Consider the following 21,289-nt stretch of genomic DNA (forward strand, 5'->3'; position numbering starts at 1 on the left):
GCCAAAAGAAATGCCTGCGGTGTAACCCAGCCCTGTGTTCCTTGTTTCAAGAGTTCTCGGTTGCTAATCTCCCAGATTCTCTGGCAGCTGTACAATAAACATACAAGTAGGGTTGGATGAGAGTCGAGTGAGAAAGAGCCCTACTCGACTCTCTGGTTGTGATTGTTTTGGAAAGTGGTGACCGGAGGCTTCAAGATGACCTATGGAAGAAATAATTATCCCCTGCAATGAACATCAAGAACATAAGTGTGATGTTCACTCACTAAGAAATTCTTGATGTCTTATTCATGATTTAAGGCAGGGATAACCAACTTTGGCCACTTGAGGACTTATGGATTTCAACTCCCAGAATTCTCCAGCCATCAAGTCCACAAGTCTTCGAGTGGCCAAGGTTGGCATTCTTGATTTAAGGGATGCGATCCTCTAGTTCTTTTAATTTCTTCTAAACGAGTAAGCCTTGCTCCCACTGAAGGTTGTGAATTCCCCGAGTTAGCAAGGAAGAGCTCTCCACAACCCCCACCTATGTAGGTCCCAGCCTTGTTCTTTGTGGACCTCCTGTGGCAGGTCCTTCTTTGAGCTGATGGTTGGCCTCCATCCATTGCAGGGCTCCTGAGCGCCTTCCCCATGTTTGGTTCCTCGTTCTTCTACATTCAGAGTTGCAGCAACACCACCATTATTTCACCCTGTATCCTGGCTGTGAACCAGAATGGGCTGAATTTTCTCCACAAGGAAACTCATGTAGGTGTTGCGTGTTTGTTCCTTTTGACCTCTCAGGAGTTTTTCTTCTGTTCCGGTTGCTTGCTTGCTTTCTGCTATGGAAAGTAGGCTTGGACTTCATGCCACTCCTTGGGGGAAACCCTGAAAGGGGTTTACCAACAGATAGTCCCGCAGGATAATTAAAAACGATGAGTTCTCTGCCTCAAAATATGGAGGATCTCATCTGCAGCATCGGAGCAAAGCTCCCATTGAACAAGCCAGGAACAAATCTGATCATTACTTTAGAATGTACAGAGAGACAAGCACACATCCCCAATCACATTCCCACAACGGATGTATCAAAAAGGAAGAAAGAATTGAGAGAGGAGGTGTCCTCCAGGGTCAACTAGGTAGAAGGGAGTTTGGAGCTGTTTTGTGGGAGAATCTCTGCAGGAACTTTCGTGACTTCACGCAAGATGTGAATGGGACGGACACGGGCGTTAAGGGACTATATATACACGATGCATGGGATCCAAAACCAGCTCAGGGCCTGGGCTTCTCTGGTTCTTAGCCACAGGGGTCAGGGAGGGTCTGGGGCGACAGAAATGGTGGCTTAGGTTGCTGCTCTTCTTCTAAAAGTTTTCTCCTCCACGGCCTAGGAACCCATTGTGACGTTCTCTCTGAAGGAGATCCACTCCACTCGGACCCAGAGACCCTCGGCTGGATCCAGCTACCCCTACGTGGAGATTATGCTGGGAGATCTGATGTCTCACAGGATCACACAGCTGCAGCTTAAGCAGGTATAGCAGGGGAAGTGCAGGTCCCAGGAGAACCCCACGATTTCTCCACAGCAGGACCTGGTCAAGGAAGTGGTTGATGGGTTCGAGGCCTGTCATTCAAATTGTCGAGTTTTTCTTTTTTTCTTTTTTGAAAAAAGTTAAGGAATTGCTTCTCGGGGAAATCGTTGGGAGAAACTAGGGTGGGTTTTCTTTAAAGTGGCTTTTGTGCACAGCCCCATAAATGTGTAGTGAAAGTTTTGAGGGCTCTTTCTCAGACAAGGCAGTTGTCAAATTTTAAGCCACAAAACAAAAAGTCTGAAAGACAAGCAAAATGAGGAAGATTTGTTTATTTATTCCACGTAATATCTAAATAAAAAAATGAGAAAGATGCAAACCATTATTTAAATTGATCTGTGGATTTGGTTGGATTTTGCAGCCAGAATTCCTTGTTTTCCTTGTTTGAAAATTTAGACTGCCTGGTTGTTAAGAATGTGTACAGCAAGCTTGGCCAGATTTTTCAGAATATATTGACTCCATGATATGTTAAGACGTATTTTGACTTTGTTGGAAATATGTTGAAACTCGGTGAAATAAGCTTAACTCATTTTCCTCCTTTCTCTTTCTGTCTCCTTCCCTGTCTCTTTCCCTGTCTCCTCCCATTGGCTTTGTGAAGCTTAACCTTCAGATGGTAGGTGTTTTCCTCATAATAATTCTGATAAGGTATTGGGGTGCAACCTTTGACGTGTTCCAGGTGCTTCACTTTGTTTTGCTGTCCTGACCCCCCACATCTGCAGAGTAGGGCAAAACAGCTGTCCAGGTTCTATCGGAGGGGCAGGACAGATGGGGGTTGATCTAGGATCCGTGAGCTTAGGATGGGAGAGCATTAGAAGTGCTGGAAGTCTTCAGTGAGTCGAATCGGCTGACCCAGCATGGCAGATCATGCAGCGTTTAACGCTCTGAATAAACCCCCCAAGGGGCACGTCCTGACTTCCGTGGTGTCCCCTTTTCCCCTGCAGGGCCTGGAACTGTGTCGTGTCATTGCCACCCACATGGAGAGCCTGCTGCATGCCCGCGAAAAGCAGCTGACGCTGCCCCCAAGCGAGATCACTTTGTTGTGATCACCGGCTGCTCTGCAGTCTCTCTCTCTCTCTCTCTCTCTTCCAGATCCCAAAGCAGATCCTGGCCCTACGATTGGAAGGTGTTTCTGATGTCAACTCCTAAAATATTTCTATGGTCATTTTAGAGTTGTCAACAGAAACGGAGGGGGAAAGGGGTTTGAAAGAGCAGTGCGGCAGCATGGAAACTGAAAGTGCATTCCATAAATAGTCTTTCAGATATTGTAACTAGACGACTGAAGTTTCTAATTGGAGAACATGATGGATGACTCTTGGCTATGGAGGTGTCCCATTGGAGAATATGAATTATGATACACCCAGGGAGTGTGGGGAAACCTGGGTCAAGGGTGACAAGGAACGACGTGCCTCAGAGTCAGCTATACCCAGGCAGTGCTGGACATGTTAACTCCCAATAAATCCTTTGGAAGCTTGGCTTCAGACTCATGATTTAAATGGGGGTTCCTGCCGGAATCCTGACAGCTAGCCGACTCTCATAATTCATCATCATTACTGGGCCATCTGACACCCGGCCTCTTCCATCGCTTCCCGACATCAGCTGTAAGCAGCTCATCCTGGAGGGTTCAACGACATCCACGTCGTCACTTCCTGATTTAGAGGTGGGAATGTGAACGAAGCGACTCCAGGGCATTGCATCCGGCTGGTTTGTGCGATGTAGTAGAGGCTTCTGGCTTCCCCAGATCTCTTCAGATGCTGAATCGCCTGACTTAGCGGCAATTCCAAAGGACTCTTAGCGGCATCTGGTTTTTTTTAATGTGGACTAGAAGCATCACCTGATGTTTCATACAGACTTCACTTATTCTATATTAACCAGCTGATTTGGCCAACAAAATGCCGGCCAGACAACACATTCTCCTTTGGGTGTAAATTGGTGGTTATGGCCAAAGGGAGAAATTATTTCACTGTAGCAGGCCAAGTTTTCACTTGGCTCAATTTTCTGCTTCCAACAGCTGATGGCCAGATGTTCTATAAAAATGTCTGAGTGAAATAGGATGATGATTCATCTACTGTTTGTATCCAGACTAAATATATGTATTAAAAAAGTTTTTAGAATTGTTTTTTTTTAATAATTATTCTTCTCCTGTTTCATGTATGGCTCTCTAAATTGTAGCTCTTTTATTTATTCATTAATAAAATCAGTCTGTCTTTAGAACTTACATTCTGTTTCATATTAAGGCAAGATGTGGCAGCTGTATAAAATAGCGGCTTTGGAAACATGACATCAAAAGGAAGACACGGGGATACAGCCAAAAGAGCAAAATCTGAGGTGGCTCTTCTGCACCTCCCTTTTGCTGTAAGCTTGGTGTCGCGTCCCCCCAGTTGGAGCAGCCCTCCCCATGGCTCCGTGTTCTGCAGCTGTATGGATTTCCCATTTCCATCTTCTGCTTTTGTACTCGGTGCCATTGTGATTTCCTAGTGGTCTCCCATCCATGGCTGTCTTGGCTCTGCAGACCTGCAAACGGGGCTTAGACGGCAGCGCTTTGGTAGCCCCTTCAATGGTGCTTCTCAACTTGCTCAGTGTGCACAGCCGGCCGGGATGCCCTCGTTTGCCACGGGGGTGTGCGCGGATTTTTAAAATGTAATTTTATTTGTTTAGTTGATTTGTGTCCATCTCGTCTGGAAGTGGCCCTGGGCCGCTTTCGCTCTATGCACTGCAAACCAGACCCTCCAACAAAGGCCTTTTGGGGCTACAAGCATGCTCACAAGGGCTGGCTGGGGATGATGGGTCTGGATCTTCAGCTGGAAGAATCTGCAAAAGGAATTTCCGATAATGCTTCGATGTTGGCCAGAGTCGCCCGCGCAAAGCATCATGGGAGGCACCAACTTCTTGGCTTGCAGTCACTTTGGCCGGCTCTTCGCGCGCGGATTTCACTTCGGCCAATCAGCGAGCAGCCTTTTCAGGTAACTCCGCTTGGCAGGGAAAGCGTAGCCAATGGGCGCCAAAGTAGCCACGCCCTCAGCCTTACCTCGCTCTCCCGGCGAAAACTCGTCAGGCACCTTCACACCGCTCGGCGAATGCATGCTTTGTGCGCCTGCGCTGTTCCCCGGCTGAGCATGCGCGACGGGGCCCCTCCAAGTCCCTCACGCACGCATTTTACTGGCCGCTTTCATTTCCGGCCGCTGTAGGGAAATACCCCTTGCATAACATTCGCGGAGGGGCATTTTGCAACTATCGGGAAACGCCTTTCCGATTCTCATTTTCTTCCAAAAGAAAGTCCCTGCCCCGACCCCGAGGCAAACGGAGCATTCCGCAGGAGCTTTCTGACTCTCAAACAGCCCCCGCCCCCACTGCGTGCCGCTCTACCCCCTCCGCTCGTTGGTGGCGAGCGCCGCATGCGCAGGGCCCTCCTGGGCGGGAGCCCGCTTCCTTTCGTCGCGCGGCCGGGGCGGGGCTTGTCCGCGCCTGCGCACTGGGGCGCGCCGGCGGCTGCGCCTGCGCGGGAGGTGCGGCTTGCGCTCTGAGGAGGAGAAGGAGGAGGAGGAGGAGGATGCCTTGAAGTTATTTATAATGTCGGGCCGGCCGCGGGTGACGTAGCGAGCCGTCCGGGCAGCGGCAGCCTCGTTCGCCGCGCCTGCGCCGCCATGAAGGGAGCCGGGCCAGCGGGGCGGCGGGAGCCGGACTCGGGAAGCGCGTGGTGAGGGCGGGCGAGCCGGCCGGAGCGCGGTGAGTCCGGCCGGGCAAGGCCCCGGCGCCCTTCCTGCCCTCCCCGCGCCCGAGGGTCCCTCGGCGGGGCCTCTTCCTCCTGGGGTGGGGGGGGGGAGCTCCTGCCTCGTTGACTCTGCTGGGGGTCGCAGCCTGAACCCCCCTCATCCCCCGGGTGACCACGTGACAGGGAGAAGGCGGGGTCTCTCCTCCTCCCCGGGGAGCGGAGCCTTGGGGACCCCCAGGGAGGAGCGTCCCCACCTGGCCAGACCCCCCACCTTTGGGGGTCTGATAAGCAGCAGAGGGCAGGATCGGGGGACGACACACCGGATGTGGAAGGATCCGCAGAGGAGGAGCTGCCCCCCTCCTCTTTCGGGGGTGGGGTGGCCGGCAGGAGCTTCTCCCCCAGGCGACTGAGTCACTCCTGGGAGAATGCTGCGCTTTCCCCGCTGGGGTCAACGGGGCCACTTCCTGCTCGGAGCCCGATGGGGAAGGGCCTAAGTGGGCCCTTTTGGAGGGAGGGGGCAGGGGAAGACCGCTTGGCTCGCCTGGGGCAGTAAGGGGAGAGAGCAGAGGATGGGGAGGGGGTGTCTTCGCCCTGCCTGACTTGTGTCCCCTGTGGGGCCAGCAGCTTAGAGGGGGCTGAAGGGGGGAGGCTCTTCTGCCCCCTTGCCCAGGGAAAGGCTGGCAGGATGGGTTCAGGGGAGGGGGTGTTTACACTTTTTCTCCCCACCGTCTCCTGTAACTGGTTTCTTCTCCCTGCAGGTGAGATCTCAAGGTCTTGGCACCACACGTTGGAGGAGTAAAATTGCTGGCTGCAGGTGGAAATGCCGGGCTCGACGCCTGTCTCCTTTCAGGCCTTGGGCTGAATACGTAGTTTTGTCGCAAGACTTTTGGGGTCCCCTTGCCCCTGTTCCTGGGGGGGCAAGGGGAAACTCTTGGAAGGGAGAGGGGGCACCTTCCCCATCCAGAAGGGCCCTTGATTGGGGCGGAGGCCAAGCTGTCGGCCTTTGGTTTTCTTTCCTCCTGGCGCTCGTTCTGCAGCGCCAGACCATGCCGTGAACGTTCGAGCAGGCCATCCCGCTTACCAGCCCTTCCGACCGCGCCTCAGGGAATTGAACCGAGAGGGCAGCGGTGACCAGGGGACTGGCCATGGCTGGGAGTGGATATACAGACCTACGAGAGAAGCTCAAATCGATGATACCTTATCGGGACGGCTACAAGAACAGTGGCGGCGGCGGCGGCAGCAAGAGCAGGCGGGATCCTGCCGAGTCCCCCTACGGAGCTGGCGGGGGAGCCCCTGAACGCAAGCGGAAGCACCACCACGATTCTGACTCCGAGCCCACCGACTCCGAGGACCCCCCGCGGGAGGAGGAGGAGGAGGAAGAGGAGGCCCAGAAGGTCAAAAGCGGCATCCGGCAGCTGCGCTTGTTCAGCCCCGAGGAGTGTGTCAAGATCGAAGCGCGCATCGACGAGGTGGTCTCCCGGGCTGAGAAGGACCTGTACAAAGAGCACACGGTGGACAGGGCCCCCCTCCGGAACAAGTACTTCTTTGGGGAGGGCTACACCTACGGGTCTCAGCTGCAAAGGCGAGGCCCCGGCCAGGAGCGGCTGTACCCGCGGGGGGAAGTGGATACCATTCCCGAGTGGGTTCACGACCTGGTCATCCGCAAGCTGGTGGAGCACCGGGTCATCCCCGAGGGCTTTGTGAACAGTGCGGTGATCAACGACTACCAGCCGGGGGGCTGCATCGTCTCCCACGTGGACCCCATCCACATCTTCGAGAGGCCGATTGTGTCGGTGTCTTTCTTCAGTGACTCAGCGCTCTGCTTTGGATGCAAGTTCCAGTTCAAGCCCATCAGGGTCTCCGAGCCAGTCTTCTTCCTGCCCGTGAGAAGGGGGAGTGTCACGGTACTCAGGTAAGGAGAGGCCTGCCCAGTGACCTGGTTCGCTCGAGGCCACCTGAGCCCTTTTCGTCTCTCTCTGTGTGTGCCGTTTTTGCGGCTGATTCTGAAAAAGGGAAGGTTTGACTGCCATATTCAAATAGAGTAGAGCTGGAAGGCACCTTGGAGGTTGTCTCAGACAAACCTCCAGTACCCTCTCTTTAAAAACCTCTAGTGATGAAGTCCCCACAACTTCTGGTGGCAAGCAGTTCTACTGGCTAATTGTTCTCACACCGCTAGGAAATTTCTCCTGAATTCTGTTGCTTCTCTCCTCAATTTGTTTCCATTCGTTGCTTCTTGTCCTGCCCTCTGGTACTTTGGAGAATAATTTGACCCCCTCTTCTTTGGGGCAGCCCTTCAAATGTAGGAATAAATATTGGGTTACAGTTTCCAGAGGATTTTGTTGGTTCAGTCTGTCTGGATGTAAGCAGTTCTTGTTTATTGAAAGGCTGGTTTTCAAGTTGTCTTCTGGGAACCTTCAGGGTGTTCGAAGTGAGGCTTAGTTGACAAGGTCTGTAACGATGAACAAGCATCAATATTTGGCTTTAGCCATCTCACCAATGCGCTGTTGGGCACTGAGAAGTCATTTCACAGCACAGTCCCAGATTTGAGTAAGATAAGACCAAAACCCGGTTGCTTAGGTGAACTAAGTGTGCAATTTAGATTGCAGCTGGCAGAACACTTGAGTTCCAGAGAACCGTAGCGGTCAAAGGAAGCTTGACGTGAGCCGCATGGGCGCCCTAACGGGAGAAAGTACTTCATTTTAAGATAAGGGCAGAGCAGTGTGTCCAGAATACGGATAGTTAGTGCTTCCACATTAGGAGAAAGATCAGCATGGGGAGAAAACCCCAGAGGACCATACTGTAGACATCGGGAATTGAGGCAGGAGGAGGGACATTCTCCCCTCTGCAAAAGGCTTGTGTGGGTTTGCACCTCTACTGGAAATGTTTTGACTGCCAGGGTGCACCTTCCAGCTGAATGCCGGCCTAATGACTTGTTTGCGTTCAGAATGCAAATTGGACAACAGCATGACGGGTCATCGGCTCCCTCCGGCAGCATTTCCAAGAACAAAACGCAGCAGCCTCCCTGGAGCAGCCTGTGAAGGCTGGCATTGCTAGGCCTTGAGGGCCCCTTCCGAGTCAGCAGTTCACCTCTGGCTTTGACCCCTGCGGGGGCGGGGGGGCATGGTGAGGAGGCCTTGCCTGCCATGCTCATAACTGAGGGCCGAGACCTGCCCTTTCCTATCAGGTGGTTTTGGCAGAAGCTCTTCCTTCTCTAAAACATGACTACCTTTTCCCTGGAGGAGGGAGTAATCATTCAGCGATCCTATCCAGAGCAGTTTCTGCTAAAGCTGCAGCTGGACCTTGCAATCCTTGGCTCTTCTCTTCCCCCGCCCCCACTTTCCAGCTCTGATCCCCCCACCCCCCCAATCCAAAACAGAGGATGGAGATGGTCCTGGATAATGAAGAGATAGTAGTGCTGCCTGTGACAATTAGCACCTGGTGAAGATGCTGCTGCTGCTGCTGCTGCTTCACAAGCCCCGAGTGTGAACTAGTGCAAAATGCTGGGTCAGGACAAACCCGTGACAAACTGTATTTATAGGCCTGTAAGCCAGAACCAGTTTCCTGCCAGGATGAGTCAAGCCTCCCCAATGATTCAGTGTTGCCATGGTAAATGGAGGGCAACTGATCTTTGGGGGGGGGGGGTGTCTGAGGAGTGAACACCCTTAAAAGTGCTCCGTGAGGGGTAAGGAGATCCCCTGCTTGCCTTGGTAAGCTGATCCCTCCACACGATCTGGGAGGAAAAAAATCTCTGTAGCACAAGCAGGGTCTTGCACAACCGCCCAGGTGCATCGATAATAAAGAGAAGCAAAAACTAAAGTGTTATTTCTAGGGCGCCTCGCACATATATTAACTAAGGTTCGTGCAGGGGACAGAGTAGCCTTGATGGTCAGGAAGAGGCCAAGCAGCCGATAGAAAATTGACCCATAAATCCTGTGGCGTTTGGGTAGCAAAGGGGTTTTAGGCAGGGCAACATCTGGGGATACTTAGATGGCTTATCTGTACATGTAGCAAAGCAATTTGCAATTTGTTGGGCAATTTGCAGTTGGTGATGACTCTCTGCTTTCTGGGAGGAGGCTTCTAATTCACCTGTTCATCCACCTGTTTGGCCCAGCCAACACCCCCCAAAGTACCAGCACAGTTGACTCAGGAGAGCATTCTTAGGAAACATGGGTAGCTGGGCAGGTATTGTTTTCACAGCTTTTGCATTCTGTCTAGAAGTTGCTTCTTCAGGGCAGCAGGTTTGGATCTTTTCGTTGTTAATTTTGAATGGGGACCACCCTGGCTCTCTGTTTCCTGTGTCAAGCTGGAGCTTATTTATAAGAAGACGGTACAAAGCTCACCTGTGTTTCTGATTGCCCAAGTTGGGAGAAAAAAAGGGGTTCTAACTAAACTGGGGGAGCCCTTTGGTGAGACGGTTTACAGAACCACCTGTGCAGACAGCTGCTTGACTCTTGCAAGATAACCTCCGTTTCCTCTGCCAGTTTACCAAGGCAACCAGTGGGTTTTTTTCCAGGAGCAGAAACCTTGTATGGTTACAATAAGGCCAAGGGCACCATGCAGGGCCTTGACATTTCTTTCCTGGCAGGCTGGTTTCCAAGGTAAGGAGCAGACATCTCACCACTCAGTGCCCTTTAAGCAAGGAGTTTAGACTTCGGTCTGCGGGCAGTTAGGAGGTGCAGTGTTCTCATGCATTAAATGAAAGGCCTCTAAAGTTGGACGTTTTGCTGGCTCAGAAGGGGGACAGCTTCCATTTCTTTCAGGTTTTCTTGAACCTACCGGAAGAGTCTTCAAATCCAGCCAGTGAGCCGGATGTGAACCTTCAGCCAAAGAAGTAGCAACTTCTGAATGCAGCTGCCTTTAGGAGCTATAGAGAGCAGCTGCACGGCAGGTAGGCAGGGACCAGGAGGCCTCCTGCCATTCGACAGAAATTACAAGAAGTGGCCTCTATTCTTTTTGCCTAACTTCTGGCGGAGTGTTGGTTTCTCTCGGGTTGCCCTACCTTCTAGTGTTCAACGCCACAGCTTCTCCAAACCCACCCCCTGGTTCTTCGGCGTGCAACTTCTAGGCTGCGCTTTCTAATATTGACAGTTGCGAGCCTTGTTGCTGCGTTGGTGTTGTTTGTGGTAGGAAAGGACAAGCGCTCCACAACTACACATCGCCTTTGCAACTGATCAACCAGGTTGGAATGTTTTCTTTCTCTTAATGGGCAGTTTTTTTCATTAGAGACAAATTGGAACAGTTCAGTTTCTATCCAGTTCTGGGCAAAGCTTGATCGCAGACGCTGAGTAAACCTGATGAAATTTATTGGGAACGTCACCATATGGTTGACACTCTTAGAATAGCTGAGATCATATTGGATGGTCGACGTGCGTTTCCACTGCAGGCCAAGGTTGGATTAATAGCCATGACGGCTCCAGTGGATCTTAGTAACAAAACTAGAGTCTCAACCACACTGGCTTTATAGGGAAGGGTGGTTTTTTTTTTCCTTTTTCCGTTCAGTTGTGTCCAATTCTCAGAAACTGTCTGGACAAGTTCCTGCAGTTTTCCTGGCAAGATTGTTCAGAAAGGGTTTGCGTTGCCTCCTTCCTGGGCCTGGAAGAAAGTGGCTAGCCCAGGGTCATTCCACTGCTTCATCCCCAGGGCAGGACTGGAACTCGGGACTCCCTGCTTTCTGGCCTGATGCCTTAACCACTACACCAAACTGGCTCTCATGGAGAAGTGACTGGGCTGAACATCAAACCTTCCCCCCTAGGAGTTCATCTGAGGCCCTTTCTCGGAGTGTCTTGCCACCCAAGCCGTAGCAGCTGGTTGTCAGTGAGAAGATAACCTCCATATTGTCATTTCTGTCTTCTGGAGATACTGGCTCCAAATCCTATTGACTGGCCCCGCCTTTTAATCTATCCAGTCTTTCAAATGTATGCTTTACCTGTTTGGCCTCAAATTGGTTTCATTCTGTTTTTACTTTACACATGAGTGTTGCTTAAGAAACACCCTGCAGTGCACAGCCACGGTATTTTCTTGCATTTAAGTGTACCAGACATAGCTTTGTGAGGTGTGCCTACCAGTTAGTACCAACCAGATAACTTACAAAGCAAGAATTGGAGTTTAGTCCTGGAACTTTTTTGTCTCAGAATTGGGGTTGGTTCTGCAAGATGTTATCTCAGTGCATTTCCTTAGGATTTTGGCTAAAGAATACCTGTGAGCTTATGCCACATGACCTGTCTTGGCCTCTGGAGCTGCGGAGAGCCGGCCTTTTAGACCACAGATACTTGGTTACACAAGCTGTGCCTAGCAAAATATTCCTGCGCTTGCCAAAGCAATTTGATTGGAGACCCAGAGCATGTGAGGGGACCCCACTTGTGCTGGGACAGTATTTGGGGCTCGGATAAGGATCTGGGGGAGGAGGCAGTGGAGTGCTCTTGAGTAGTATTGAAAATATTGGAGTCCCAAATGACTTTCTCTGCAAGGCCTGGCCAATCATTCTTTGAAAGAGGCCACAACGTTTAGCAACCCTTCAAAGAGCAGCCGTGGGCCACAGACTGGCTAAGAAAAGTTCCCACAGTAAACTCCTGTGCTCTAAAACCCCTTTTGTCTCACACAGTGGCTACGCAGCTGACGAAATCACGCACTGCATTCGACCCCAGGATATCAAGGAGAGGAGAGCCGTGATCATCCTTCGGAAGTGAGTGGCGGGACCTCTTTGGCCTCATTGACTGGTTTCTGATGCCCCCTTGGAGTTAGTCCAGTCGATGCTGACTGGTCGTCCACCCATCCTCCTGCTTCTGAGGTGTTGCCTCTTGAAGCATTTATCTAACAGGGGGGGCAGACTTCTGTAGACAGGAATCACTGAACCATGAGCAGTTGGGGTTGGGGAGAGGCCAGGAAAAGGGCCGCCTTCGCACACAAATGCCTTTTGCCTTCTTTTTTAAGAATTTTGCCATTGGGGGAGGTTGGAAGTATGCTAGGTCAGCGCTTCTCCAAGCGTGGCAAATTTAGGCCCCGTGGACTTCAACTCCCAGAACTCCCCAGCTGCCACACCCCAGCAGAAGGCAGAGGCTCTGTTTGGCAGGCCTTGGTTGTGTTTGAAAACTGTAATGCTTCCAGCCCCTTTTATGCACAAGGAAAAGTTGAATTAAACTCAGCCCTGTGGTTCTACTAGGGCATCCTGCGGTCCTCCTGCTGATAGTCACATGATTGTATCCCAGGATATCTGCATCCTGCTATCAAAGTCTTCGGAGGGCTGGAAGTAGATTAATTACTGCTTTAGTCCAGAGGGAAGCAATGGTGTCACCTTATTTTCGTTAACCTTTGAGATTAGCGTCTCTGGTAATTTGTATCGGGAAAGCAGCTAGAAAAGAGCAGAGAGGCTTTGAGACTTGCACAGTAATAATTACCTTGCAAGCTTATACCTGGCCGTTGTGCTCCCGTAAGCATTTGAAACTACAACAATGGAACCAAACCTGGAATATAAGCTAAAATTATATCTGAAATTAAGACCATGAGGATCAACATTTAAAAGCCATTTATGGAAGAGTGGCAGCTAAAGGCCCCTTCCCGCAAAGGACGTTCCAGGACCTGAGAGCCCCCAGCACAGTACTGCACACTGTAGCCGCACCTGCGCCGGCCAGGTCAATTTCTAAAGGGCCTCATTGGTCGATCTCAAAGCACCTGGGCAGGTTGGTAGTGAGAGAGGCCATCCTTTCGTTGCTTTAGCACTTGCAATGCCCGTGCCAACATCTAGAGTTGTGCGCGTGAAGCCTCTGGCTGCCAGCACAGATCTTCCGGTGCCATCGCATGCTCCCTGCACCTTCGGCCGGTCAGCGGCTGGCCCTGCGCTTAGCCAGCAGTGCAGCACCGCGCTGTGTGCCAAGATTGGTGCGCACGCCTCAGTGCTGCAGTCCTGGAGATCCAGCCTTTTGCCAAGAGAGACGAGAGAGAGAGAGAGAGCACGTTGCGGGGAAAGGATCTGGCGCTGGTTTGGATGGAGTGGAAATTCCCTTCAGCTGCCTGGTTCCTGTGTGGTCATAAACACTTCAGGGCAGCTGAAGTGTTTGTGTGGGTGGGTGGGGACTCTTCTTCTAGGCCAGGAAAGTAGTCGATGCACTTGGAGCAGAAGGAACAGCCAGGAGGAACAAAAAATGTGCTCAGTTTATAGGGTAAACACACAGACCCAAAATGCTTCTGCGCAGCTTGGTTCTCGGTGGATTTTCCGCCGTCCTCTTGCTGCGAGGCAAACTTTGGAGCCTCTTTGAATGTTAGGCTCGGCACCGAAATATCAAAGTGCGCCTCAGTTTCTCGGCCACCGTTGCACTTTTTGTGGCTGCTTCATCCCTTTAAAAGGTCTTAAACATGCTAGCATGGAACAGTTGGGCTCTCAAACGTAAGGAAATTTGGACAGAAGCAGGCTGAAAATGAACGATGGGAAATGATGGAGCTTCTTTTTAAGCGGGCCACAAAGGACAGCCGGGCTCTTCTAGAAGCCGTTTCTGCCCCTGATGCCTCGGAGGACGCTTGGTCAGCCCTCCCCTTTTAATGCTAGGTTGGAAGTTTCTCTTTCGCTCTTGTGGAATGGGTTTTTTTTTAAAATTTATTTTGCGTCTACTAACTGCTGTGCTTCGGTCATTTGGATGGTGACCCTTAGTGAGCCTTCAGAGTCACAACATCACTGAACAAAGTGACTTACAACCATTTTTCACCCTTACGACCATTGAAGCTTCCCCCGGTTGCCCGATTGAAATTCAGGTGCTTGGCCACTGACTCATCTCTCTGATGGCCGCAGTGTCATGTTTTTCGACAAGCAAAGTCAGTGGGGGAGGCCAGTTTCACTTAATGACCGTGGAAGGCCTCGTCCTGTCCCTGAGCCCTTGGCCATTGGAGCAGGCTTGGGTATGTGTTTTGTGTGAGGAGGGGCCCCTGCTGAGTGACGAATGCTGTTGTGATCTCTAATACTTCCAGGACCAGAGTGGACGCCCCCCGGCTGGAGACTCGGTCGCTGAGTAGCTCTGTGTTGGTCCCTGGCTACGCTTCGGACCGCCTGTCCGGGAGCAATCGGGACCCCCTCCTGAAGCCAAAGAGGTCCCATCGCAAAGCAGACCCTGACGCAGCCCACCGGTAAGAGGCTCCACGGGAGGCCGGCTGGCCCTGGTGGGGGGGCGGGGGAGCGAGACTTGGCCGGGTGCAATCTCGGCCTCTCGGAGTGAGTCCCCGCATGCAGATCTCTTCTTCTTCTCCTCCTCCTCTCAGCCCTCGAATTTTAGAGATGGATAAAGAGGAGAACCGGCGCTCGGTCCTCTTGCCGAAACACCGGAGGCGGAGTCATTTCAGCTCTGAGAACTATTGGCGGAAGTCTTACGAGTACACAGAAGACTTGGAGGAGGAGGACGAGGAGGAGGACGAGGAGGAGGACGAGGGGAGTCCGGCACGGAAAGTGAAAATGAGGCGGCATTGAGGAATTCTTGGACACCCACATGCTCCTTCCCCAGTCTTAGAGGTGATGAGACTGGCCTTCAGGCTGTGAAATTGAATCTCCCCCCCCTTGACCCTCTCTCAGTTATTTCTCCTTTAGCTTCGAGGCTATATTGCCCCTCCTCTTCCTGTTTTATCTTGAAAAAGAGCTGGAACAAATCTGGCTTCCTTCCTTTCCTCCCTCCCTCCCTCCCTCCCCTCAGCATCCAGGCTGACTAGGATGGATGTGGGGCCGCCTGCCTGCTTTCTCGGGGCAAGTGGCCATGCCTCATAGCAGAGGCAGCTTTTGTTTTGTTTTTTAAAGAAGAAGAAGAAGAAAAAAGCTCTGTGGTTCCATCAGGTGTTGGGCTGGAGCAGATTTTGAAGATGCCAAAAAGCGACGCATTGAGTACATGGTGGGGTGGCCGAGTTCCTCGGCTCCGAAGCTGCTGCTGCTTCCGAAGGCTCCCCCCCACGCAGCCTTTTCACACCACGGACACGGCAATGCCTCTCTCTCTCTCTCACCCCCCTCGCTCCATCTTGCACCAAAGGGCTCCCATTGCTGACTCTCGCGAGATTTTTTTTCTCCCGCGGTGACGAAAAAGCTGCTTTCCTCCAGCAACTGGAAGCCCCAACCTCGCCAGCTCCTCGCAACAACGCCGGATGGCAAAGCGTATAGGACATGTTGCACTTTAGTGTCAGGGTTTATTCCCCTCCCAGCCCCCCCCGGGGTTTTGTGTGTGTCCTGTTTGATGCCATAACATTTCCCCCTTCCTTCCTTCCTTCCTTCCTTGCTTGGGCTAGCAAGCACCTGTGTGTTTCCTGCGCTGCTGCTGCTAAGAGTTTAGTCTGTTTTCTTTCTGTGAAGGAAGTTCAGCAGTCCCAGCTCGGGGCTGCTGCTGCTGGAGGGCTCTCTGAGGTGGGGGAGAGGGGGTGTCGCTTGGCCAGGAACCCCAGGTTCTGCTCAAGTCTTCACACTAACAGCACGGGAGGCAGGCAATGGGGGGGCTGCAATTCCAGCATCGAAGAGCCCAGGAGAACGATCTGTTGGGGGGAGCAAAGAATTTTTATTAATATGGCTGTCACTTCCGATGACTGAAGGTCAACCTTAGGCTGCTGTCCTCAGTCCTTGAAGCCAGGTGGTCAGGTATGAGGAAGCACGGAGGTTTCAGAGGTGGAGCCCTTCTCGGCTCTTGGTCCTGTTAGGTCAGGAGGGTCCAACCTTGGCGACCCTGAGGCTCATGGGCTTCAACTCCCAGGATTCCCCAACCAGCCATGCTGGGCTTGGAAGTCCACAGGTCTTAAAAGTTGCCAAGGTGGGACCCCCGTGGATTAGGCCGAGCCGTTTCCTGGTGAGCAAGGCTGGAGCTGCCAAGTTGGCACCACGTGGGAAGCAGGGAGATGGTTCTGCCCCAGGCAGGAGGGGAGGTTGGGTGGCATCATCAGTCCTGCTCTCCCCCCTCTCTGAAGCGCCTGGCCACTAATCCCCACGCCTGAGCCCGCCAACCCCACCTCCTCTGTCCACCTCCCACGATTGTATTGCCTGTCCTACCTGCACGAGAAGGTAATGCCCCCACCAACCGAGAGCAGCGCTTTCGGGGAAATCAAGCCCGGATTCTACTCTGGGAGTAGAGAGACCGTTTTCCCTGTGGATCTGGGTCTGAATGCCTGCTGACCTAACGCTCTTTGAGAAGGTGGTTCTTTCCTGAGGCGCCCTCCTTCCTGCCTTCTGCAGCAGAGAGCGAGCAGAGTTGGTCCCACTGGCGCTTGGTTGCAGTGAGGGACCCCGGGTGGCTTTAAAGCAGGTTGTGCGTCTCCTCCTGTTCATTGTGTGGCTGCGGCTGCCGGCCGGGGAGTGGAGGGAACTGTTGGGAGAAGGGATCCCTCTTTCTCGCCTCACGTACCTGCACGGGGGAGCGAAGCAGAACACCTAACGCAGTGCTTCTCCACCGTGGCCGCTTGAGGATGCGTGGACTTCAAATCCCAGAATTCTGGCTGGCCGGGGAGTCCTGGGAGCCGAAGTCCACACACCTTCAAGCAGCCAAGGTGGGGACCACTGTCCTAACCTCAGTGGCAGGTCCTGAAATAGCCTGACCAGCAGCTTATGGCCGGTGTCGGGTTTGGTATCTCAGAATACCTCCAGCTGTTTCTGCAGAGTGGCCAGTTTGGAGTTTTGACCGAATCAAAGCGACCAGTTTAGCCTTCCGGTGATCTGAACCTCCCACTGGGGCTTTAGCAAAAGTGGCCATTGGGGGCCTTTGTCCGGCAGCCCAACCCAGCTCAGCCTCAGGGAATCCCAGGACTTCGAGCAAAAGCGAAATTTCTGCTCTTTTTGAGTTTTTCCTTCCGCGCTGGGGGTGGCTGGCTTGGCGGGAAGGGCGACCCCTCCTGTGTCCCATTTTTAGTTTTTAATGTTTGGCTGGAGGGTTGTTTCTCAAGGCCAGGTCAGAAAGCAGGAGGGGCTCGTTAGCTAGCCTGCTGCTTCTGTTTTTATTCGATTTTATTTTATTTTCTCTCTGCCTCCCCCCGAAGCCTCTCCTGCCCGGAGGGACAAGAAGACGCGTAGGTGGCTTTTCCAAGCATCTGGGCGACTCTGATAGACCCGTGGCCTTATCTGGTCCTTGCACCTGTTTCAGTGCTGGCTGCCTCTCTCTCTCTGCGGGAACTGCACCAACACCAGAGCGGCCGACATCTGCGTCCCCCGAGGCTTAGTGTTCTTGGAACCGCGTGCAGAAAGTTGAGCAGAAAGGGCTCTCTGCACATGCTCTTTCCTTTCCCTGTGGGCCTCCCCCGTGGGTTGACTTGGTTGTAAGAGGCAGGCGGAGGGTGGAAGGGAACAACACTCCGCGTCCTGCGAGTCGGAGGACCTTCCAAGGAGAACCGAAATCCTTGTGTCAGTGCTGTTAGTGTGAGGTTTCAGAGGGGCCTCCCCTGCAAAGGACCCTGCCTTAGCCTGTCCGTCATACCCAAACTGTTGCCGAAAGCTGGGATTGGCACAGCCGGGGGTCTCTCTTCCAGCAGATTCTGGCTGGTTTAGCTTTTCCCAGGGGGGGGGGTGTCGCACCTGCGTCAGGAGCTGGGACTTTTTATTTGCTTTAAAATGCACCTGGGTTTTCCTTGCACCGCCCGGCTCCTTCCAAGCACACACTTTAAAATAAAGTTCTGGCTGACTTTTTGTGTTTTTTAAATAAATAAATAAAAAATCTAATTGTTTTGTTACAAATAAAATAAGTGGCAATATTTTTTTCGGTAAATTTTTCATAGGAAAAAAGTGTGATTTGTAAACAAATTGTACAGTTCTGCAGTTTGGGATACATAAAATAACTGTACTGAGTGGCACGCTGTAAATGGGGTGGGGGGGGGAGAGATTATTTTCCATACAGTGTATTTGGGAAGAAATCTTTTAATTCGGGTTGATTTAGGAAGAAATATAGTTCCCTGTCAAGGGTTTGAATTTTTTTTTTCTTGTATAGAATGCTGCATTTAACTAAATAAAAGCTGAAAGCATCACTTGATTGACTTCGGTGTTTGGATCAGTGTATTTTTAAAAAAGGAAAACCTTCGTGCAGTGCCAGTTCAACACTTGTTAGGCCTGGGAAGTTTTAGATGCATTTCCTATATTAACTGTAACCCTTAATTACAATAGCAAAAAGAAATACAAACTGAGAGGAGACTGGCAAGAAAGAATGAAAAGTGGAAAAAAGAAAAATGTGATAAAGGAAGTGACTTCCAACCTTCATCACAAGAAGTATAAACAAATTTAATAACCCCCTGTAAGGTCAAACAGATATCTCTCCATCCCATATCCTAATCCCTCATCTACAAGTGAATCTAAACAACTTTTCAATCCTGGAGTCAGCAAAAAGTCCATCAAGGGTTTCCAGAATAAATGTTTTCTTTTCATCTTGATCAAATAAACTGACTTTCTACTCCTTCCTTTTACTTCTAACAGTCTCCTTTAATTCAATCAAATATTCTTGTAGGATTTGATTTCTCCTTTTTCTTGGAGAAGCACAGATCTCTTCACGGTTTTATAACAAGCCTCTTCGTAGATCCAATGAGTAACATATTTTCCAGCTCATTCTCTTGGCTTATCATTCATATTCCCCCTTTAACATTTAAAACTTCATCCAGTTTCCTTCGTATATCCAGTAAAGCATCTTCCAAATCCTCTTGGCCTGCTGTTTGACGCTTCACTTTTGGTACTTTCTCTGCCTTGTCAAATAAAATCTCCCAGCCCTCCTGATTTTGCAACAAGGACGAGGCCGTTTCTCTTTCTTGAAAATCTGGACCCGAATGGCCAGGCAGCCATCAGATTTTTGCATTATTCTCTTAACCCACAAGGTGGTGCAGGATGCCAGGCTAAAGGCTGGAAAGGAAGTGAAGAATGGGACAGTGTGGAACAGTCATTGTGCAAGTCAGGAAAAAGCTTAGGGCAGTTTTGCTTCGTAGATCCAGCGTCCCAATCTTGATCCTATGGGGAAGAGACCGATTTGAACGTTGGTAGGATGATGAAGGCTGGGTTCAGTAGCCCAAATGGGCAGGAAACAATTTTCTAAATACCACCATGAAACGTGGAAGGGAAAAGATCCTTTCCCCCCACTAGTGCCAGACTCTTGGAGAAGGGAAATCTGGCATCCCACATTGGCTGAGCCCCCAAACGACGGAGGGGGCCAGATGAGAATCCTGACCCTGTGACTAATACAATTAATTTTGCAGGAAAAGTGAAGCTGTCGCTATATTTAACTTGCCAAAGAAAGTTTATTTACAGAACTATTTCTATTCCGCCTTTGGTCCCCAAACGGATGTCCCTTTTATCTTTGTTTGGTGAGGGTACGGTAGACCAGTATTTCACAACCTCCCCCCACTCCCTTCTATGGTGCTGGAAGCCACTTAGAAATCATTAGTGTTTGAAATTTTAACCTGGGCAGGCACAGCCCCTCCTTAAATTTTCCAGAGTGCCAGTTTACTGTCTCCGTTCACCCCTTCCTGGCACATTTCTCCATCTGGGAAGGAAGACAAAGCACCTCACCCCCCCACGGGTGCCCTTCCCCACCTGGTCCCTGGTCTTCTGCCAATGTGGCCTCTCTCCAAATGAGGTCCTGAAGGTGCCTGGCTATTAGGGGTGCGGGGGTAAGGCCTCACATGACTGGGGCTCCCTCCTCTTTTCAAGAGGAGAGCCTCCCACTGCTTTTCGCAGGCTGGGCCCCCCTCTCCCCGTCATTCTGCCCTGCTTACGCCAGGCACCCGTGCCCTAGGAAGTCTTTGCCATCCGAAGCAGAGGAGCAGCACAGAGGAGCAATTGTCAGCCAGCGTCTCCCAGCTGCAGAGGAACAAACGTCGCTTTGACACGTGCAGCTGAAGCTGCTTCCGAGGCAGAGCCGACAGGCCGGACCTCTTAAGACCCCTCAGCGCAGTATCCCTGGGGGCGAATTCGCCCCTCTCGGTGGCTCCTGGACTCCGGTTAAGGATAGACAATCAGAATAGAGCTGGAAGAGGCCTTTGAGATCATCTTGTCCAGCCCCCCGCCCTATCCCATTTCAGACCAGTGGCTGTCCAGTCTCTTCTTAAAAGCCTCCAGTGATGGAGCAGCCACAACTTCTAGTGGCAAGCTGTTCCACTGGTTAATTGTCCTCACTGTTAGGAAGTTTCCCCTTAATTTCAGGTTGCTTCTCTCCTTGATGTGTTTCCATCCTTGAGGCCTCGATATGCTCCTATGCAGCAGCCGTCCCGTTTTCTCCCCCTCCACCCACCCCCTCCTAGCCCCAATGTGGTCCCCAGTCACAAGCTGTGAGTACCAGCCTTTCCCGGCAGGTCGCTGACCTCATATCTCTCTCTCTCCCCCTCCCCCACCCCCGTTTGTTCCCCTCCGCGGCGACTTCAATGCTGTGTTGACATTCTCCAAACTGTTGACTGGAGAGCCGCATGGCACTGAATCATACGCAAGAGGCTTGTTTTGTACCCAGAATTGCACATCTGGTTGGGTAGGTGGCTGGGAGATGGGTTCAAGAAAGGAAAACAGTGGTGTAAACAGACGTTGGCCAGGGAGAAAAGACAGACCTGGGTAAACAGGAGCCGGAAGCAAACGCAAGCGGCAATCTGCCGGTGTTGCAATAGAGCGAAAACCCGGGACGACGATGCAGGCTTCCTTCAACCTCTGTGGCATCTTCTCTGCCTTTTTAAATGCGCTGTTTTAGGGGTGCAGATGTGTTGGCTGCTTGTCCTACCTTTGCCTGATTCCCAGCAAAGGGGGGGGTTGCACCACTGGGAGAGAAGAGCCAAAGACGGACACAAACACAAAAATACTTTCCACAACTGCTGCGCTCTCTGCTTCCTTGCCTCGCGTCCTGGTCCCTCCTTGTCTCTTCCGCAGGAACTGCCTTTTGCATTCCAGGTGAGGGTTCCAAGATGGCCTTGCTTGCTTGCGCAACCGGCAGCCCGCCTGGATCTGAAGCATGTTGTTGTTGTCGAACTGGTTGCCTGCAAATCTGGCCCAGTGAATGAATCATCCCTTCCTCAGCTCGTTAGCTGCTCGGTTAATTACAAACAGCCCTTGTTTTTGACGGGACTTGGGGAGGGGGATTCG

General features: G+C 51.7%; 2 protein-coding genes and 1 long non-coding RNA gene across 4 annotated transcripts in view; 2 read left to right on the forward strand and 1 right to left on the reverse strand.

Annotated features, from left to right (window-relative positions):
* Positions 1-2,685, forward strand: part of MYO15A (myosin XVA) — a 43,794-nt gene extending 41,109 nt beyond the window's left edge. The window contains exons 63-66 of the mRNA XM_087942349.1: positions 605-738; positions 1,356-1,496; positions 2,149-2,163; positions 2,492-2,685. Coding sequence (XP_087798475.1) covers positions 605-738; positions 1,356-1,496; positions 2,149-2,163; positions 2,492-2,593 — 392 coding nt within the window. The 3' untranslated portion in view covers positions 2,594-2,685. The remainder of the gene's footprint in view (positions 1-604; positions 739-1,355; positions 1,497-2,148; positions 2,164-2,491) is intronic.
* Positions 2,686-5,028: 2,343 nt separating this feature from the next.
* Positions 5,029-18,218, forward strand: ALKBH5 (alkB homolog 5, RNA demethylase). Of its 2 annotated transcripts, XM_026688264.2 has the most exons (6): positions 5,047-5,273; positions 6,018-7,171; positions 11,861-11,941; positions 14,215-14,370; positions 14,503-14,749; positions 17,236-18,218. In XM_026688264.2, the coding sequence occupies exons 2-5, from the start codon at positions 6,405-6,407 to the stop codon at positions 14,705-14,707; spliced, it is 1,209 nt and encodes a 402-aa protein (XP_026544049.1). In that variant the 5' UTR covers positions 5,047-5,273; positions 6,018-6,404; the 3' UTR covers positions 14,708-14,749; positions 17,236-18,218. The 2 variants fall into 2 exon arrangements, with proteins under 2 accessions (XP_087798420.1, XP_026544049.1); XM_087942294.1 differs by having other exon boundaries at positions 5,029-5,273; positions 14,503-18,218.
* On the reverse strand, positions 15,031-20,820 carry LOC148129667 (uncharacterized). Its single transcript, XR_015745197.1, has 2 exons — positions 20,502-20,820; positions 15,031-19,177 (listed from the first exon to the last, which is right to left on the reverse strand). It is a non-coding gene; the product is annotated as an uncharacterized LOC148129667 (long non-coding RNA).
* Between the last annotated feature and the right edge of the window lie 469 nt (positions 20,821-21,289).

The sequence above is a fragment of the Notechis scutatus genome, chromosome 12 (genome assembly GCF_049901735.1).
Source record: "Notechis scutatus isolate UNSWTSFEM ecotype Mainland chromosome 12, rNotScu1.2, whole genome shotgun sequence".
Lineage (NCBI taxonomy): Eukaryota > Metazoa > Chordata > Lepidosauria > Squamata > Elapidae > Notechis > Notechis scutatus.

Excerpts from the sequence above, each read along its gene's own strand:
- ALKBH5 (XM_087942294.1), top strand. The coding sequence starts at position 6,405 with ATGGCTGGGAGTGGATATACAGACCTACGAGAGAAGCTCAAATCGATG. Across the intron at positions 7,172-11,860 it reads GGGAGTGTCACGGTACTCAG|TGGCTACGCAGCTGACGAAA; the intron begins GTAAGGAGAGGC and ends TGTCTCACACAG. Across the intron at positions 14,371-14,502 it reads GACCCTGACGCAGCCCACCG|CCCTCGAATTTTAGAGATGG; the intron begins GTAAGAGGCTCC and ends TCCTCCTCTCAG.